The 20988-nt window shown below is 37.8% G+C and overlaps 1 protein-coding gene across 1 annotated transcript in view; it reads left to right on the top strand.

Moving 5' to 3' along the window:
• The window catches only part of TRAM1 (translocation associated membrane protein 1), a 34144-nt gene that overhangs the window by 10017 nt on the left and 3139 nt on the right, over positions 1-20988 (top strand). The window contains exons 3-10 of the mRNA XM_002759007.6: positions 369-490; positions 606-722; positions 1969-2027; positions 3705-3789; positions 11424-11494; positions 11601-11705; positions 12522-12665; positions 12998-13158. Coding sequence (XP_002759053.1) covers positions 369-490; positions 606-722; positions 1969-2027; positions 3705-3789; positions 11424-11494; positions 11601-11705; positions 12522-12665; positions 12998-13158 — 864 coding nt within the window. The remainder of the gene's footprint in view (positions 1-368; positions 491-605; positions 723-1968; positions 2028-3704; positions 3790-11423; positions 11495-11600; positions 11706-12521; positions 12666-12997; positions 13159-20988) is intronic.

Genomic DNA, 20988 nt, shown 5'->3' with positions numbered 1-20988 from the left:
GTTTCAAAAAGTCCTTTGAAAAAAATAGGTCAGTAGGCTAAGTATAACTTTATCAACCTCATTTATACCCCTGGGATAACATCAGTTTATTGAGTGTGGCCTCCTCTTCCCTGTTTTTTTGGTCTCTGGTGGCTGTACCTAACGTGTCAAGACTTTGTAAGTAATTTCTGAAGCTTTAGATTTCTAGATAGTCTTGATTTTCATTGCCCGGTAAGACTCATGATGTCCAAGAGCACGTTATTTATGGTGTCTGTATAGAACCTTTTTATTAGATTAGTCTTCTTTGTTTCTATAACTGTGTTGTACTTAATGCTGTTTTTATAACCTTATGTATATTTTTGTGTATGTGTGTCCTTTTTGGTCTTCAGAAGAACAAGCTACTGAATCAGCGTCCCTTTATTACTATGGTATCAAAGATTTGGCTACAGTTTTCTTCTACATGCTAGTGGCAATAATTATTCATGCCATAATTCAAGAGTATGTATTGGATGTAAGTATGCAGTTTTAGAAATCTATACTTTATAAAGTACTAGCTCTCTATAATTTGATAGTTGTATATATGTAATTTATAATTCTTAATTACTAATGGCTGTTTTTATTTTTAGAAAATTAACAGGCGAATGCACTTCTCCAAAACAAAACATAGCAAGTTTAACGAATCTGGTCAGCTTAGTGCATTCTACCTTTTTGCTTGTGTTTGGGGAACATTCATTCTAATATCTGTAAGTATGTCCTCTTATGTTGTTCTCCTTCCTTATCTAAGATTAGGAACTCTCTAATAAACTAGTATACATTAAGAGTTTCAGTGATAAATCTCTTTTCAGCATTTTCTTATACAGCAAAATTCTAAACTATGTGTACTGTTTCAGAAAGGCTTACTCATTTTTAGTCAGTCTGATTGTTATTTTAGTGGTTTACAGATACCTCTGTATCAGCAAAAAGCCTAAGATGTGAATGACACTCCTACTAGGTTACGTGAGTTTTAATGGTCACAGTCATTTCTTCCTTTAAAAACAGCCCTAGTGTTTTCCAGGCTTCTTAACTGTTGTATAAGTTTTCAGTTACAGCAATCAAAACCTTTATTTGTATCACTTGAACTAATGAGAAAAAGAAAGGCAGTATTTGCTCTAATATCAGTGATAACAATCCCTTAAATGTATGTGGTGTCCTATAGTTTACGTTCTTTTGAGTTTGTCAGACACGTAATTCTTTTTAATCACTATGTTAGAGATGAATAACAGTTTTCTAGGGTAAAGCACTTCATGTTGGAGGTAGACTAAGACTTAACTCTTTAAAACATTTCTCATTCCATTTTACTCTGCTGCTTTAGTAATACTTTATAGTTAATATGTACATTTTAGGTTAAAAACCATTATAATTTTAAAAAAAACATTAAATTTATACTGCTGTGGGAAAATACTCTTTAAAAAGTCAGTTTCTATTTTTTTTATTTTTAAATTTTTTTTAATATATGCCATAATTCTCACTAAATAGATCTGATTAAGAAAAAGATTTAGGCAGTATTTCATGGATGTAATTCCATAAAATGTGGTAGTGCCCTTATCCTTTGTCTCCTGTCAGGTGCTACAAACTTTTCCTGAAATCCTCTGATTCCCCAAGACAAAAGTCATCTCTCCTGGTAGCTGTTGTGACTCTGTTATGTGCTACTACTGTTTATTGGTTGTATTATGTTTGTTTGCTTATGTGTATTTTTATTCTACGGTATTGAAAGATTTTTTAGGGCCAGGAATTATTTCTTACCTGATTTCATATCTCATTTATATCACTGATTTTCACTTTACTCAAGAAAGTGACTCAATTTGGGTTGAAAATAAAACAACTAAAGAGTTTCGCTCTTTGGAACCCGGTATGGGGAACTGTAAATGTTTGAGAAATGAAAATAATGTCCTTGTTTTCCAAGAAGTTTGCGTTATGCTCATAGGTTAATTTTTGTATCTTCTTTTTTAGGAAAACTACATCGCAGACCCGACTATCTTATGGAGGGCTTATCCTCATAACCTGATGACGTAAGTCATTTTTAGCAGGCCTTTCTTTGTTAAGGACCATGACATGTCACTGTTAATCAGAATTCATTCTTGTTATTCTCTTTAGGAACTTAGGCAAATTCATAAAATAGGTAAAAGTATGTCCTTGACAGTCCCACTGCCATAAGAAAAAAAAAAGCAACAACACTGTGTCCTTTTTAATTTATGTTTCTATTCTAATCTTTTCGGCATCTTTGTAAGCCTGAAACATGGTTTTAACATAATCTTAATTTGGTACTTGCTGCTTTTCTCTTCTTTCCACTCGTCCTTTGTCCTTTGTACGACTCCATCATCTACATACCTTGGCTCCTTTTCCTTGTCCCCACCCACTGTCTCTTTTCATATCTTCCTTTCTTGTTCTCTTCTGTTAGAAGCTTCTTGAGGTTAGGAATTGTTTCTTTTTTTCTCTCTAGTTTATAGGTGCCGCCAGGTTACAGTGCTCAGTGGTTACCGAGACGTTCAGTTGAATTATTCATTATTTGAGCCTAGCTCTAGTACAACTATTCTATATTAATTTTCCTTGCTACTTTAGTCTGTATTGGTCTTTTCTATTCTAAATTTGTCATTTTGGTAGATGCTTTATCTAGTGTCTATGTGTTGTTTTGATTGTCCTATAATTGTTTTGTTTTTGTAAGTCTTGTATTGTGCCCATACCCACTAAGACAATATATGCTTGGGTAACAGTAAAAACTATTTTATATCCTTCATTGTGCCTGGTAGATTGCAGGTGCTTGTCACCTAGGCAGTATACTAGATTGTGATGTGAGAACTGGAGAAGGGAGAAGCTATGAAGGAAGGAAGGGAATAACATGACTATGTATATTCTGTTTTAAGTCCAGCAGTAATACCCACTCTACTGGATCATACTCTGATTTCTAAAGTTTTATTAGTTCAACGAACTTTGTAAATATTGTATTTACGTGGGACTATTCCGCCACCGCCACCCCTACCCTGAGAAATTATTTCAGATTGGCTTTGTGGTTTCTATTTTAGACTTCTGGAAGAGAGGGAAAAGGGAAAATAAAGAGGAAGCAAAAGGGCTAGAGGAATATAATGTCAAGAGAGTATTGATTCTAGACTGATTATGATGTAGCTTCTGGAGAGCCCTTGTATGCCTTATTCTGACTCTCTTTAATCCTAGCTCTGCCTCCATTTGTTTGGGGCTTTCTCCATGTTCCAACCAGGTAGAGTTACCATATTCTGCCTAAGAAAAAAAAGAATATTTGAAATTGGGATTATCCCAGTTTTAGGTGATTATTAATCTATGAGCCTTTGATTTTGTGTCAGTCTTTTTGCCCTTCTCGTCTAGATGAAACTGTATAGACGTGTGGATTATGTTTTCAGTAGCTAACATGATATACCATAGTCAGTATTAATGAACTGATAGGAGTTCTGACTCCTCCTAACTGACTTACATGTCAGTAGCTTTCTGCAGATAATATCTTTGCCTGCTGTTTAATCCAGGGGACTTGTCCAGTGGTGGGACTGTCACAGGGAGATGGGGAAAGTGGTTGTTGAAGAGTTATTTAAAGGTGTACAGAATCGTGTGCGGAATAATAACAAAAGTAGTTACTTAGTATGTCCCGATTTCCAGTGTTTACTATTTTTTTTAAAAATTTATGCTTTAAAAGATACTTTTCATTTTCTTGTGTTCTGCAGATTTCAAATGAAGTTTTTCTACATATCACAGCTGGCTTACTGGCTTCATGCTTTTCCTGAACTCTACTTCCAGAAAACCAAAAAAGTAAGCTGGGATTTTGTAGTGTTAAAAATTGTCTTGTCATTTTTTTTTTTTTTTTTCAGAAAAATTTTTCTAAAATTAAGTATTTCCTTACATCTTTGCCCTTCCTCCATCCTTTTTACCTCAACTCTTACTCCATTATTCTCTGACCACCCCGCTTTCCACTAAGTCTAAAAGCCTTAAGCATTTCTTGGGGGAAAAAACCTTCAGTCAATATATTAGCTTAGAGGGGAATTTTTTATATTTGATATGTTAATGGCTTGTCTTAAAATTACATTAGCGGTAATGTAAATTAAAATTTAAACAAATTTTTAAATGTAATAGTTGTTTTATCTTACCCATATTCTTAGCAATTTATTTCTCAAGTGAGGCAAGAAGGATTAGTCACATTACAACTAACAGTTCTGTGTGTAAGTCCTAAAGAAAAAATCAGTATTGGAAAAAAAAATAAAAGATATTTAAATATTCACCAGCAAAGCCTCTCCTGAAATGAGTAGAGCATTCCCTTTTTAGCATATGGGAAGGAAATTTGTTTGTTTTATTTGAACAAGTAAGTAAACTGCTGGAGCACTGCAAAATCCTCTTTCCTAGTTTTACCCTCAGTGCTTCTGAAGTCAGGCTTCCATGCTATCACAAAAGTCATTTCCTTTACTTAACCCTCTCTCTTCTGACACCTGTACTGGCTCCCTATTACGTTAAGCTAGAGTAATGCTGCTCAACTGCGCCCTGAGAGTTTCTCCCATCGGCACCATCTCTTCCCAGAGGGCTCTTCCTCTGCTCTCTCTTCCTCTGCTCTCTCCTTATGCATCACGCACACCGATAGTCTCTAGTTTTGTAATCCTGCCACATCATTTCTTTTTCCTGGAACACCTCTTACCTAGGATAAATTAGTCAAGTACTTTCATTCCCCTTTTTTTCCTGGGAGGTTATTTGTTTATTATTTTTAATTCTCATATATGAAATCCTATGTGGAATTTTACTCCAAAATAATATCAGGTGAAGGAAAGCAAAGAGGGATATAGATGAAACAAGTTTGGTCGTTTATTAATAATGATTGAGTTATAGGTATGTCAGAATCTTCTGTCTGTTGTATATATGTTTACATTTTCCCGAATTTAAAATGTTTTGGGTTTTTATTTTTAAATCTCCTTACTTTGAGAAAACTTCCGGAGTAAAAGTGTGACAACCAGTCTGGTGACTAGTTTGTCTTTGCCTACTCAAAAGCCATAAAACATTGTTTTTTTGTGTGCTACAGATAGTTAATTCATGGTGTAGGCACTTGATTCGCTACTGTTCGGAGTCTGTGTTCTGTGTGTCTGTTGTCATTCATGTTGTCTGCTAGGACTAGAAAACAGCACCAAATTAGAGGCTGTATGCTGTAACACTTAAGCTCTTTTTATGCTGATTTCTTTTATAAAGTAGATTGTTTCTCCAGCTATATTGATTATAAGGAATAGGATGAAGATCTTTTATTTATTTATTTTTTTTTTGAGACGGAGTTTCGCTCTTGTCACCCAGGCTGGAGTGCAATGGCGCGATCTCTGCTCACGGCAACCTCTGCCTCCTGGTTTCAGGCAATTCTCCTGCCTCAGCCTCCCGAGTAACTGGGACTACAGGCACGCACCACCATGCCCAGCTAATTTTTTGTATTTTTAGTAAAGACGGAGTTTTACCATGTTGACCAGGATGGTCTCGATCTCTTGACCTCGTGATCCACCCGCCTCGGCCTCCCAAAGTGCTGGGATTACAGGCGTGAGCCACCGCGCCCGGCCCATATCTTTTATTTTTAAACCCTTGACTTAGAACTGTCTTCAGATAAAATTGTTAGGCCTAGTTTCCAGTAGCCCTTCCAAATGTTTAGTTCATGCCTAATGTGAATCATAGATACTGTGGAGCTGTACTGTCCAAAATGGTAACTACTGGTCACATCTAGATGAACTTAAAAAAAAAAAAAGAAAGAAATTGACTTTTTTGATCACACTAGCCATATTTCAAGTGCTTATTAGCCACTGTGGCTAGTATCTACCATTTGGTACAGAAGAGTTTTGGAACATTTCCATGATTGCAGAAAGTTCTGTTGGACAGTGCTATTGAGAGTATCAATAGTTTCTTGATGTCTTAGCATGGTTCTGATATTTAAAGACTTCTTCAAGTATTTGTATACTCATGAACAAAAACGTCTGGATTTCATTATTAATCCATGTCTATCTCTTATTCACTGACTATGGTAAGTAAGGAGGGACATTTCAATGCAATTGTTCATTTTAGTTCCTAAAGCTCTTTTCTTACCAGCTCCTGCCAGATGGCACTTCTCCAGAAATGCAATCTAATTTTTATGGAATAATTTGCATAACTTAGAATTTAACTGAAACTATTTTTAACACCTGCATATGACAGTTGAAAGTAACTGTTTCAAGTAATTAACATAATTTGAAAGTAGCAGCTGCATATGTGTTAAACAGTTTCTTAAAATTTACTCTATGAAAATTATTTTTGGAAAAACTCTTTACTGGAAGAAACTAGTACAGTGATTGTTTTGAACCAGTCCTACAGACAAATAGGAAAGAAAGGAATGCTGTTAGTAGCCGTTCAAGAGGTGTGTTAGTCACAAATAACTTAGTTTATTTCAAGGAGAAAACTTAAATTATGTATGCTGTGTACGCCTCAGTATATAAACAGTTCTCCATTTTGCCCATGGAGAAGATTCAAAATATTTCTTAGACAGCTTGAATATATAAGCTTTTAGGGAAGTCATGAAATAGCCAAATGTTTTATTTCTGATATTCAATTTTAGTTTAATTATACATACATATAATTGCATATCGTATAAAGTATTAGAAATAGTATTTTCCCCCCTCTGACTTCATGAAAGTTTTGTTACACTTTTCATATGCAACTTTTATGTTAATATCTGTCTTTCCTCATTAGAACCACTTTTTTAATCTAACAAATTTTTTTCCAGAGCACATCATCTTCTGTCTTACTGGTTCCTCCATTAGACCTCTATGAACCTTTAAAAATGGCGTTGGTTGAAGTTTTCAGGTGTATGTGTCTTATGCCAACATTTATTTGTTCAGCATAGTCAATGCAGATCTCTATAATATAAGAGCTTTGTAAAGATTTAATTATAAGATGCATCATCTGGGGTTTGGGGGGAAATCTTTGCCTTATATTTGGGGCATATATGTGATATTCAGCTTAGTTTGTTTTTCAGCATAGTGTAGTCAAGAAGTGGGTTTTTTATAAAAATAAATGTGTTGAAGTATGTTATATTTTTAATAAAAGGATGTTGGAATAACAACTGAAAATGGTACTTGAAGTTATTTACGATTTTAGGATTTGTTATTTCAAATGATTTGAAATCATTTGTTATGATTTCACCAGCCTTCTCTGTTCTTTCCCTTTCCCCACAACCCATGTGAATGTGTATGTCCAGAGACTGTGGTGCTGGTGCTAGGCAAGTCTTTGTTGCTTCAGACATGTGAACACTGCACCATTGGGGCTGTAACCCCAGTGATAATTAGAGAACGTTGGGGGAGGCTGACCTACCACAGGGGATGCTAAAAGTAGCCATTTTCTAGATAAAATTTCTTATTTTAAAAATCATGGTAAGCCAGGCATGGTGGCACACCTGTAGTCCTGGCTACTGGGAAGGCTGAGGCAAGGGGATGGCCTGAGTCTGAGACCAGCCTGGGTAACATAATGAGGCTCATCTCTAAAAAATAAAATAAAACTCATTGTACACCACTCCCACTTCCATGTATTTTTTGTAATCATTTGGGAATACCTTTATCTAGGGTGTGTGTTAAGTTACCCATAATTCCTACCACCCCTTGTGGTATTCTACTTATCTGTGTGATTTTTGGGTGGGGGGTGATATTGTTGTTGTTACTCACAATAAACAGAGAGATTAATTAGCTTACCTAAGGTCACTCAGCTAGTAAGTGACACAAGTACTTAGCTGCCCATTCTGTTACTCATTTTTACTTTTCTGTGGTAAGGTTTGAGTGTACAAACACTGCTTTAGAGACACTGGTCATTTTGTGCATAGCTGAATGGACCCTTACTTAGAAAAAGGTTTCTTGGTACTTCTGTCTTTTTGAAAGCTATAGATACTGTTTTTAAAACTTTGCTTAGGCATTTGATGGTTGTGAAGATGGAACCTAGCGATGGCATTTTACCCTCTATTATTAGTGACTCGGTTGACTATCAGAAAGATAAGGCTACGAGACACAGTGGTGCATGTCTGTAGTCTCAGTTACTCAGGAGGCTGAGACAGCAGCAACACTGGAGCCCTGGAGTTGGAGGCTACAGTGCACCATAATTGCACCTGTGAAGAGTACACTCTAGCCTGAGTAACATAGTGAGATCATGTTTCTGTTTTTTGAAAAGGAGGCGCAGGGCTAACATACAAAGTCGAATCTGAACTTAAGAAAGAAGCTCTGTGGATTTTTTTCTTAGCTAATGTCAAGCACAACTGTGTTTCACCTAATTGGGTTGAAATTTAAAGACAAAAGATCAGAAATGGAATGGCTTTTTGAAATATATTTTGTTTTTAATTGATAATAGTGTTTTTAGTCTTGTCAGAAAAGAGTAGGCAACTTAAGTTCTCTGCTAATTCACCAGTGTGAATTTTAAACTTACTTGAATTTCCTAACTAAACTAAAAAAGTAAAACCTCCTAAGTAGTTACATTACATTATAGTTTTTCCAGCAAAGTAGTTTTGTTTTTTTTTTTGAAACATTGCCTTACTCAAATTTTTATGGAATAAAATGAGTTCAGTCAGCAGTTAAAAACTAAAAAGTTTCCCTCCTAAGTTTTAAGGGTTCTCTGGGTCCGTTTTTCTCCTTTGACATTTGGAGCGTTGACTAACACATATGAAAGAATATGGCAATATTTCTTATACCTAGTCATTTATGTGCCATCTTCCTGCTTTACCGTATTTACATACTACTAATTCATACTTTGACATTTTAATTATTAAGGTATATTAAAGTAAAAATAATTTTGGGGTTTTGTTTTGTTTGGTTTGAGACAGGGTCTTGCTCTGTTAACCATGCTGGAGTGCAGTGGCCACAATCACAGCTCATTGCAGCTGCAGCCTCAACTTGCCGTGCTCAAGCAATCTTACTACTACAGCCTCCTGAGTGGCTGGAAGTACAGGCGTGCACCACCATTCCTGGCTAATTTTTGTATTTTTTTTAGAGATGTGGTTTCACTATGTTGCCAAGGCTGGTTTCAAACTCCTGGGCTCAAGTAATCTGCCTGCATTAGCCTCCCAAAGTACTGGTATTACAGGCATGATCCACCATGCTCAGCCTAAAATACTTTAAAATTTTAATTACAGTCAAGTAAAAGTATTTTATTGTGTATTGTCTACAATCATTTTGTTCAGTACCAGTGTACACACCACACTGGGAAACACTGGCATATATTTAGTGTCACTTCTACATGCATTGTACATCAAATTGCATTGATAATACTACAAGTGAGCTTGTCTAGAATTATTATAATGGGAGAGGAGAGGTTCCCTTGTGGTTGAACTTTGGCATGTTATGTCAGCACCCTTTCTCCTTCCTTTTGTAAGCTGAAATATTTCATTGGAAATTTACAAATTATATGTAAAGTATCTTAAGACTGTCTGTTTTCAGAGATGCTTCTCTCTTCAGTTGGAAGAATATAAACTTGGTATCAATTTTCCCAAGAGTCCCAAAATACAGTATTGTAAATAGTAATATTCATACTGTCTTATGTTCTACCTAACACTTGATCTTTGCACCGTTCTTACTAGAGAAGAGTTTACCATTTCAAAACTAGGCATTAAAAAAATCTCTACTCCTCAGAAGATTTGGTGAAGTAGCTTTCTATACGGAAACATAAGGGGAGAAATGGAGGACCAATAGACCTGCACTCAACTGTGCTACATACAAGAGACAAGTTAAGTGAGGCTCCTGAGGAATACGGTTCAGCCTGTCAGCATCAACTCCATCATTTCTATTAGTAGCTGTAGAACATGAATAGCACTAACTAGACTAATCTTTGTAAATACACATATGAGGAAAACTGCCACATCTAAGGAAATTAGAAATGAGGTATAGGTGTTTCATCAGTCAGTAGGCTGGCCTATTGAGCTTATCACTGTCAGTGTTTTGTAAACATTTTTACTGCAACCAAAAATGAAAAACTTTTTATATCATAATTTAGAGAGAGAGAGAGACAGAGAGACTGTGTATGTGTGTGTGTGTATGTGTAAAATGCGGAATAGAATTTTCATAATGCAATGTGCTATACACCCCAGCATTTAAAAAAAATTTTTTTTTGAGACAGTCTTCCTAGCTCACTGCATCCTTGAACTCCTAGGCCCAAGCAATCTTTCTGCCTCAGCTCCCCAGGTAGCTAGGACTACAGGCACATGCCACCATACCTGGCTACTTTTTAGAAAGTTTTTTTGTAGAGATGGGGTCTTTCTGTGTGTCCCAGGCTGGACTCAAACTCTTGGATTCAAGTAGTCCTCCTCTCAAAGTGCTGGGATTACAAGTGTGAGCCATGATGCCTGGTCACATTTTCTATTTTATTTTATGTTTTAAAAGATGCTGGTGTGACCCCTTAATTGATTTCATGATCTACTGCAAGGTCTTTTTTAAGAGACAGAGCCTTAGTGTGTCACCCAAGCTGGAGTACAGTGGCATGATCATAGCTTACTGTAGCCTTGAACTCCTGTGTTCAAGTGATCCTCCTTCTACTTCTGCCTCCTGAGTAGCTGGTACTACAGGTGCATACCACCAAGCCCAGCTAATTGTCGTTTTTGTAGAGACGGGGTCTTGCTGTGTTGCCCAGGTTGATCTCAAACTCCTGGCCTCAAATGATCCTCCCATCTTCTCCTCCCAGAGTGCTGGATAACTATGGGAGAAAAAAAGAAGCAAACATAAAACCTAGTTCTTGGGCTTGCAAAGTAATTGAGGAAAAAGTATATACAATTAAGGAATAATATAAATGAGAAGAAAAATGTTAAACTTGTTTTAATGACTGGCAATGAAGGGACTAAAGCATGAGCTGAAAAAATATGAATGCTATTTTAGGTAAACAAAAGTGTCTCTACTACTATAAACATAACAATTTTAACATTAGAGGAACATGAAATTGTCACCATGTAATCATGGTTAATATTGTGTCATTTAATACATGTTCATTACAAAAAAGAGCCATAGATCTTAGCTCTAAAAGGGATTTTTGAGTTTATCTGTTTGAAACAAATCTAAGTATTCACATTTTACAGGTGAAATAACTGAAGTTAAATGACTTCTAGAGCTATATACCTAATTGGGGATGAGAGATTGGAGTGGGATGGGGGCAGGATAGCTTTCAGATCTCCTACTACTATATTTTTCACTTAGTCTTAAAGAACAGAAATGAGCCAAGCACAGTGGGTCGTGCCTGAAATCCTAACCTTTGGAAGACCAAGGTTATGTGTTTTTGTTATGTTGCCCAGGCTGGTCTCAAACTCTTGGACTCAAGAGTTTGAGACCAGCCTGGGCAACATAACAAAAACACACGAAAAAGGAAAGGATACAATAAAAAAAAAAAAAAGGAAAGGAAATGTTTTAGCATGTTTTAATCTGTAACGTATTTTTTTACAGGAAGATATTCCTCGTCAGCTTGTCTACATTGGTCTTTACCTCTTCCACATTGCTGGAGCTTACCTTTTGAAGTGAGTTGGGATATTTCATGGGTGTGTAAGTGGGCTGGGCAGATAGTATGCTGGCCTGTCTTAATTGATAATTAAACTTCCCATTTTCAATTTGCTCTTTTAACAGCTTGAATCACCTAGGACTTGTTCTTCTGGTGCTGCATTATTTTGTTGAATTTCTTTTCCACATTTCCCGCCTCTTTTATTTTAGCAATGAAAAGTATCAGAAAGGGTAAGTTGTTTAGCCATTCTATTTCTCATGTAGTAGATTTTTTAAGTCAGTGCCTAACATTGCCACGATCCATGCTTTTGGCCATTATATTACTTTTTAAGCAATTAGTAGCCACTTTGAATAAAATGATTTAGCAATTCAGACTTTGTATTTTACTCTCTAAAATGGAGCCTTTCTCAGCTTGAGAGATACTGTATTGTATCTTGCAATTTTGAAAGCTTCTCAGGTTTACTTTTCTGTTATAACTTTTCCTACCTTGTGTATTGAATGTTTCTCTTTTGGAGGATAAAGAAGTGAAATTTTCTCAGAAGAAAATGAAACAGTAGATAATTAGCCTTATAGATAACTAAAAGATACTGATGGGGAAATTGAACTGAAAACAGAATTAGAGAGGTCTTATAACTTATAAAGAGCGTAAAGTCATCTTAAAGCAAAACTGGAACTCTTAAATGAGAATTGGGCATCCTATTCCTTATAATACAGCTTTTCTGGTTTGTTTTGTCCAGCATTTTCCAAAATTATTCTGAATACCAGTAGTTCGGAGGAACATTAATAGTTCTTATACAAGAAAAGAGATAAGCTAAACAGAAAATTAACATTTATTTACTGGATTTTTTTTTTTTAGAAATTTAAATAGGTTAATATGTGTTATATCTGAGTGTGGCATGTAGCCTTTCCCACATAATTGACACAAGATTCTTTTTTGCAGAATAAGAAATGCTATTTTAATATGGCTTTACTTAATAGAAATCTAATTTCAAATAGAATCTTGCTTTTGAGATTTCAGATATTTGACTTATGGCATTTGTCTTGCAGATTTTCTCTGTGGGCAGTTCTTTTTGTTTTGGGAAGACTTCTGACTTTAATTCTTTCAGTACTGACTGTTGGTTTTGGCCTTGCAAGAGCAGAGAATCAGAAGCTGGATTTCAGTACTGGAAACTTCAATGTGTTGGCTGTTAGGTACAGTCAGTTTAACATTTTTTCACTTTGTACAGCTATGTAATATATATTATCAGTTTCTCTATGATGAGTCATCTAAAAAAAGGATGAATATGAGGTTGTGGAGAATACTTATTTGATTTTATTTCATACCTGTTGCTGTTTTTTACATGTCTAAAGTGAAGTACTAACACATTTAACTTTTAGGATAAATTATTAATGCAGTGATTATTAATACACTCTTTCTCAACTGAGTGAAAATTTTAGTACTAAAAACTATTAAAGAAGATAGAATATATTCAGTGGCATTGTTTTTTATACACTGTAATTTTTTACTTGTTGATATTTCTCAGAATCGCTGTTCTGGCATCCATTTGCATTACTCAAGCGTTCATGATGTGGAAGTTCATTAATTTTCAGCTTCGGAGGTGGAGAGAACATTCTGCTTTTCAGGCACCAGCTGTGAAGAAGAAACCAACAGTAACTAAAGGCAGATCTTCTAGAAAAGGAACAGGTTTGTGTTCATTAAGCAATGAAAACCTCATGGAAGTAGAAAACTTTTTAAAAATTTGTTGTGGTATCCTATTTATTTGTTTTAACGTCTTAAACAAAGAAAATATTCTGCTTTTTAGCAAAATTAGAGGCAAAGTAATCTTACTGCATTTCACAATTAGGTGATCCTTTGGGTGAGGAAACTCAGTTACTTCCCTTAAAAGCTGTCCACTAAATTTCTCTTTAACAAGTTTTCCATGCTTGGTTACCTCCAGCCACTCTAGACCAAAGTTTATGGGCAAGTTTAGTGAATAACTAAATTAGAGGAAGATAGTTTGTTTACAAGCATTCTTACTCACATTTTAAAAAGCTCTTTACAACCTCTTCCCATCTCCCCATTTGTCCCAAGTGGAATAGCTTTTTTTTTTTTTTTTTTTTTTTTTTTAATTTTTTATTGGATTTTAGGTTTTGGGGTACATGAGCAGAGCATGCAAGACAGTTGTGTAGGTACACACATGGCAGTGTGCTTTGCTTTCCTTTTCCCTTTCACCCACGTTTGGCGTTTCTCCCCAGGCTATCTGTACCTTCTGATTGCTTGCTTGATTCTTTGTCTTGAGGCCTTCATTTAACCTTTTTTCTCCTTATGACTTTTGCGAAAATTGAAAGTGCATTGATATTACAGTTAATTTTTTCAATGTGTATGTGGTATTAGGCTTAGAACTGTAACACAGGAAGTTCCAATTTTTAGAATATGTCCACTCTGATTTACTCCTTTATAAGTATTAATTCCTAATAATTTACTTCCTCCAGCCCTGTTTTTTTTTTTTTTTCCAAGTTTGTCTCAGCAATTCTTGGCCCTTTGCATTTTCTTGATACATTTTAATATAACTTGAGCTGGGTGCAGTGAGGGGTGCCTGCAGTTCAGTATTCAGGAGGCTGAGGCATGAGGATCACTTGAACCCAGAAGTTCAAGGTTACAGTGCACAATGATCATGACTGTGAAGAGCTACTGCACCCCAGCCTGGGCAGCATAGTGTCTCTTTAGGGAAAAAAAAAAAGATACAACCTGGTCCATTTCCACAAAAATTGCTGGGATATTGGGTTGAAATAACATCCTATCTGTAGTTCAATTTAGGGATTATAGACCATTTCAACCCATTAACATGATACATACCTCTGTTTATTTAGATTGTCTTTAATTTCTCCAGGTAATATTTTTAATAGCTTTAATGGGATATAATTCATATATGATAAAGACTACCCTTTAAAGTATACATTTCATTCATTTTTAACATATTGTTTGTTCACAGACTTCTGCAGACCACTATCTAATTCCAGAATATTTTTATCACTGCAAAAAGAAACCTCATGCCCATTAGCATCACTTCGTATTTCCCCCTTCATTCTGCCCGGGCACCCTGTAATCTATTTTCTGTCGCTAGGGATTGGCCTTTTCTGGACATTTCATGTAAATAGAACCATGTGATATGTGGGCTTAGCTACTGGATTATGTTTTGAGGTTCATCCATGTTGTAGCGTATGTAAAGACTTCATTTATTTTTACAGCCAAATAATATTCCATTGTATAGATTACCTTATTTTATGAATATATACTATATTTTGTTTATCCATTCAACATTTGATGGACATTTGAGTGCCTTTTACTTTTTGGCTATTATGAATAATGATGCTGTGAACGTTTATGTGCAAGTTTTTGTTCGAACATGTGTTTTCATTCTCTTGGGTGCATACATAGGAGTGGAATCTCTGAATCGTATGGTAACTATGTTTAACATTTTAAGGGAACTGCCAAACTGTTCTTTGAAGTGGTTATACTGTTTTACACTCATAGCTTTGCATCTTGACCTTCAGTTGTCCCTGTGCCATTTGTTAAGAAGACTTCTTCACTACTGAACTGTCTTGCTAGCCTTGTCAAAAATCACTTTTAAGAAAAGTTTATTTATAGATCGTGAATTCTATTGCATTTCTTTGTATGTCAGTTCTTGTTCCAGTACCACACTATCTTGATTCCTGTAGCTCTGTAGTAAGTTTTGAAAGCAGGTAATGTGAGTCCCCAATGTTGTTCTTTTTCATGTTTTTGTTATTCTGAGTCTCTTGCTTTTCCATATGAATTTTGATTTAAGTAAACAATCTTGCTATGTTGCCCAGGGTAGACTTGAACTCCTGGGCTCAAGGGATTCTCCCATCTCAGCCTCCCAAGTAGCTGAAACTACAGGAACATGCCATCTTGCCCAGCCATTTTAATATGCATTTTAGAATGAGTTTGTCAGTTTCTGTAAAAAGCCAGCTGGGGGCCGGGCGCAGGTGGCTCATGCCTCTAATCCCAGCACTTTGGGAGGCCGAGGCGGGTGGATCACGAGGTCAAGAGATCAAGACCATCCTGGTCAACAAGGTGAAACCCTGTCTCTACTAAAAATACAAAAATTAGCTGGGCGAGGTGGTGCACGCCTGTAGTCCCAGCTACTCAGGAGGCTGAGGCAGGAGAATTGCTTGAACCCAGAAGGCGGAGGCCGCAGTCAGCCAAGATCATGCCATTGCACTCCAGTCTGGGTAACAACAGCAAAACTCCGACTCAAAAAAAAAAAAAAAAAAAGCCAGCTGGGATTTTGGTATGGATTACCTTTAATCTGTAAGTTGCTTTGCAGAATATGAACATGAATGGCTATTTATTTAGATCTTTAATCTCTTTCAGTTATAGTTATCAGTGTGTGTATTTTACGGTTCATTAAATTTCTATTTTATTCTTGATGCTGTTGTAAAAATAGAACTGTCTTCTTAATTCCATTTTCAGATTCTTCATTGCCAGTATATATGAAATACAATTCACTTTGTATATTGATCTTGTATCCTGCAACCTTACCGAATTTATTTATTCCAATACTCTGTGTGTGTGTGTGTGTGTGTGTGTGTGTGTGTGTGTGTGTGTGTGTGTGTGTGTTGGTGGTGGTGGGGCAATCTGGATGCTTTCTATTGTGTTTTTTTGCCAAATTGCCCTGTCTACAACCTTCACAACAAGTGTTGAATAGAAATGATGAGAGCAGACATCCTTGTCGTTTTTCATCTTAGCGGGAATAGGCATTCATCCAGTCTTTTACCATTAAATATGATGTTAGCTATGGGTTTTTCATAAATGACCTTTATCAGGTTGAGGAAGTTTCCCTCTGATTCCTAGTTTATTTGTGTTTTTATCATGGAAGGTTGTTAGATTTTGTCAGTTGCTTTTTTTCCTGCATCTATTTAGATAACCTTGTGGGGTTTTGTTATTTTTTTCCTGTTAGTATTATAGATTATATTGATTTTCAGATGTTAAACCAATGTTGCATTCGTGGGATAAATTTCACTTTTTTATGTTGTGTGATCCTTTTTATCTCTTCACACATTTCATTTACAAGTATTTTGTTGAGGTTTTTTGTATCTACATTTATAAAGGATATATTTGTGTATATTTGTCATGCAACATCCTTGCCTAGTTTTAGTATCAAGATAATATTGGCTTCATAGAATGAATTGGGGAGTGCTTTTTTTCCTTTTCTGTTTTTTGGAAGAGTTCTTCACTTGATCTTAGCCAAAAAGCAAGAAGCAATGGAAGAGTTCTTGAAGAGTTCTTGAAGGATGTATTTTATAGGTTTCTGGATAGGGATCTCATATGTTTCATTAAATTTATTCTCAGATATTTTCTTCTTTAAGCTAATATACATATGCCTTTTTTTTTTATTTATTTATTTATTTATTTATTTATTTATTTTGAGACAGAGTTTCGCTCTTGTTACCCAGCCTGGAGTGCAATGGCGCGATCTCGGCTCATGGCAACCTCCGCCTCCTGGGTTCAGGCAATTCTCCTGCCTCAGCCTCCTGAGTAGCTGGGATTACAGGCACACGCCACCATGCCCAGCTAATTTTTGTATTTTTAGTAGAGACGGGGTTTCACCATATTGACTAGGATGGTCTCAATCTGTTGACCTCGTGATCCACCCACCTCGCCCTCCCAAAGTGCTGGGATTACAGGCTTGAGCCACCGCGTCTGGCCTATTTGTTTATTTAATTTTTTTTTTTGAGACAGAGTTTCACTGCTGTTACCCAGACTGGAGTGCAATGGCACGATCTCGGCTCACCGCAACCTCCGCCTCCTGGGTTCAGGCAATTCTCCTGCCTCAGCCCCCTGAGTAGCTGGGACTACAGGCGTGCACCACCACGCCCAGCTAATTTTTGTATTTTTAGTAGAGATGGGGTTTCACCTTGTTGACCAGGATGGTCTTGATCTCTTGACCTCGTGATCCACCCGCCTTGGCCTCCCAAAGTGCTGGGATTATAGGCGTGAGCCACCGCACCCGGCCAGCACATATGCTTTTTGAAAAGCAGTTTTAACTGTTTGTTATGTAGTAATGCCATTCATTTTGTACTATCCATATATTGAGAAATCTTTCTGATTTATTTATTCTAAAGTTTACACTAAAATATACAGTTATATCATCTACAAATATTATACCTTTTCATTTTCTTCCTGTATAATGCTAGGTAGGTCTATACCATAATGTTGAATACAAGAAATGAATGCTCTTGTTCCTCATGTAAGAAGGAGACCTTTCAGTATTTCATTATTAAGAATGTTTTGTAGATGTCCTTTATTCAGTTCTCTTCTGTGCTTCATTTACTAAGAGTTTTTGTCTATGACTTGTGGAAGTTAAGAAATAATTTTTCTGCAACATTTAGTTAGTCACAAGAGTTTCTTTTTTCTATTAATGTTGTGAATTGCATTGACTATCAGTGTTAAAATAATTTTGCATTTCTGACATGAATCCAAGTTGGTGATGATAATAAAATAGTCTCCCTTTATCCTTGGGGAATACGTTCCAAAACCCTCACTGGATCCCTGAAACCAGGGGTAGTGTCAGACTGTACAGTCACCTGGTAAATAATGACATTTTAGTCAACAGCTATACAGCATATGTGCCTATATGACTCATTTATGACACTGGTCCCATAAGATTATAACACTGTATTTCTGCTGTACCATTTTTATGTTTAGATAAGTAAATACTTACCCCTGTGTTACAGTTTCCTACAGTATTCCATACAGAAATATGCTGTATAGGTTTTTAGCCTAGGAGCAATAGGCATACCATGTAGCCTAGGTGTGGAGTAGGCTCTACCATCTAGATTTGTGGAAGTACATTCTGTGATGTTTATAAATGGTGAAATTGCCTGACAGATTTCTTAGAACATAGCTTGTTAAGTGATTTATGACTGCATATACTATATTTTCTCCTAATATAGCAATGATAAAATTTTGTTTATAAATGGTCACATATAGCAGCATATTGTAGCAAAAGTTATGTGGATGTGGTATTTTTCTTTCCCAAAATATTATATAGTACTTACCTATTTTCAGACCATGGATGACTGTGGATAACTGAAACCATGGAAAGCAATGCTGCAAATAAGGGGAGACCCCTGTGTATTGCTTTTGCTGAAATCCCTTTTTTAATATTTCATTAGGGTTTTTACATTTTAGTCATGTAATAGATCAGCCTGTATTAGCTCTTTTTTGTAATATATCAGGTTTTGGCATCAAGGTTATGTTGGCTTTATAGAAAGTGTTGGGTGGATTTGTCTTTTGTGTAATATCAGCATTATTTCTTATTTAAGTGTTTGGAAGTGTTCACCAACTGACCATCTGACCTAGAGTCTTTTATTTCCCAAAACAGGATCTCACTCTGTTGCCCAGGCTGGAGTGCAATGGCACAATCTTGGCTCACTGCAGCCTCAACTTTCTGGGCTCAAGTGATCCTGCCACCTCAACCTCCTGAATAGCTGGGGCTATAGGCACATGTCACCACACCACTAGTTTTTGTGTTTTTTTATAGAGGTGGGATTTCACCATGTCACCCAGGGTGGTCTCAAACTCCTACACTCAAGTAGTCTTCCCACCAGACTCAACCAATTGGCTGGGCACTGTGTGCTACACCTATAATTCCAGCATTTTGGGAGGCTGAGGTGGGTGGATCACTTGAGCCCAGGAGTTCAAGACTAGCCCAGGCAACATGGTGAAACTCTGTCTGTACAAAAAACACAAAAACGAGCCAGGCATGGTGGTGCACTCCTGTAGTCCCAATACTCGGGAGGCCGAGGCGGGCAGATCCCTTGATCCCGTTGTCACCCTTGGGGTGTCACTTCGCCAGCTGGAAACCTGTGGCAGGCAGTGCTTTCTGCCTTAGTATTGCTCATGCCTGCTGGGCTCATACCACCCACTTTGTCTGACAGGCGACACTTGGCTTGCTCTACCGACCCAGATACTACACCTGCCAAGTGTGAGCCAGGCATGGAGCAACAAGGTGTGTGTGAGCAGGTGCACGCAGGGTCCAGCCACTGCTCACAGCCAGGCACACTGGCTGCTGTGGCGGGGCAGGCAGCTCTAGGCACTGGCACAGGTGCTGGCTCTGTGCGAGGCTGCAGCTGGACCAGATGTATAGCATAGGACTTCGGTGGGCACCCATGTCTGGACAAGGGGAACGTGGTGGCACCCCCCAGAGCTTGGAAATGCCCAGAATTGCAGAACCCCAAAGAGGGTGTCACAGCCCTGGCTTAGGGAGTCCTTAGGTCTGGGCTCCCCAAAGGACCACAGCTCTTTTCTCTTTCTCATTGCCCACAACATGGCAAGCAGCGGGGCATGTTGCAGCCTTGTTTGCACTACAGCTCTTTAGCAGGTCCTGCCATTTAGCAGTTCCCAAGTTCTTGTTCTGCATCTAGGAAGAATGATGTATGCAGATAACTAGAGGGTAAGCAAGGCAGAGAGGAGCTTCATTGAGAGGCAGCACAGTTCTCAGGAGATCTGAAATGGGTAGCTCCTTTCCACAGGTAGGTCGTCCCGTCATCTGTGCAGCCCTCAGCAGACAATAGACCTGGAGTGGTTAGCTCCCATCCACCAGCAGGTTTTCTCATCATCTACCCAAGTCTGGCTGAGTCCAGGATTTTTATGAGCTTCTGAGGGGAGGAAGTGCATGCTGATTGGTCCATGGGCGAGCCTAAGTTCTCACTCCAGTCCATTGAACTAGTGGCCTGGCCCCCAGGCTTCAGGCCATCCCTGGCTTGAAGAGGGGGGCTTCACCAAGGACCCACCCCTTTCTGCCCAGAAACCTGTCTGCCTCCTCCAGCCATCAACCTGCCATTCATGGTGCCTAAGCTGGTCATGCTGAGGGATGCCTGCAGGCCCGTGCCCAGCTGCTGTCAGCCCCCTTTGGACTACCTCTCATGCTCATCAGCACCCAAAGTCCTGACAGGGCCAAGGCAGCAGGGAGCTGGCATGTCAGGGAGTTGCTCCAATCCCAGGGTCAGTCTCAACATCACCCCAAAATAGTAGCAGATGCCAGGAGTGGGGAGAGACCAGGCAGTGGAAGCAGGCACTTCTAAGCCTGCAGAGGCAGTGGGGCTTCCCAGGCCCTCAAGAGCACAGTGATGCATAGGTCCACAGCTGTGGCTGGGTGGCTGCAGCTGCACCCAGGAGTGCAGGGTTCCCACTCCTCCAACTCAGAAGGGGACAGGGCTTCTGTCAGCTATGTGGAGCGTGCAGCCCTGGTCACACCTCTCCCACTGCAGCCAATGTCAAGGTAGCAGCCACTCCATATGGGCTTCCGCTGCCATCACTGAGAGGTGGAGGCTGCAGTGAGTAGAGATCATGTCACTGCACTCCAGCGTAGATAACAGAGTGAGACCCTGTAAGATATTATTATTCACATTTTGTGTTTCTTAGTTGTTTCTCTTGGTGAATTGTGTTTTTTAAGAAATTTGTCTAGTTCATATAAATTTGCAAATATATTAGCATAAAATTATTCAT

Source organism: Callithrix jacchus, chromosome 16 (genome assembly GCF_049354715.1).
Source record: "Callithrix jacchus isolate 240 chromosome 16, calJac240_pri, whole genome shotgun sequence".
In the NCBI taxonomy this organism is placed as follows: Eukaryota; Metazoa; Chordata; class Mammalia; order Primates; family Cebidae; genus Callithrix; species Callithrix jacchus.
This window is presented reverse-complemented; position numbering and strand designations above follow the sequence as displayed.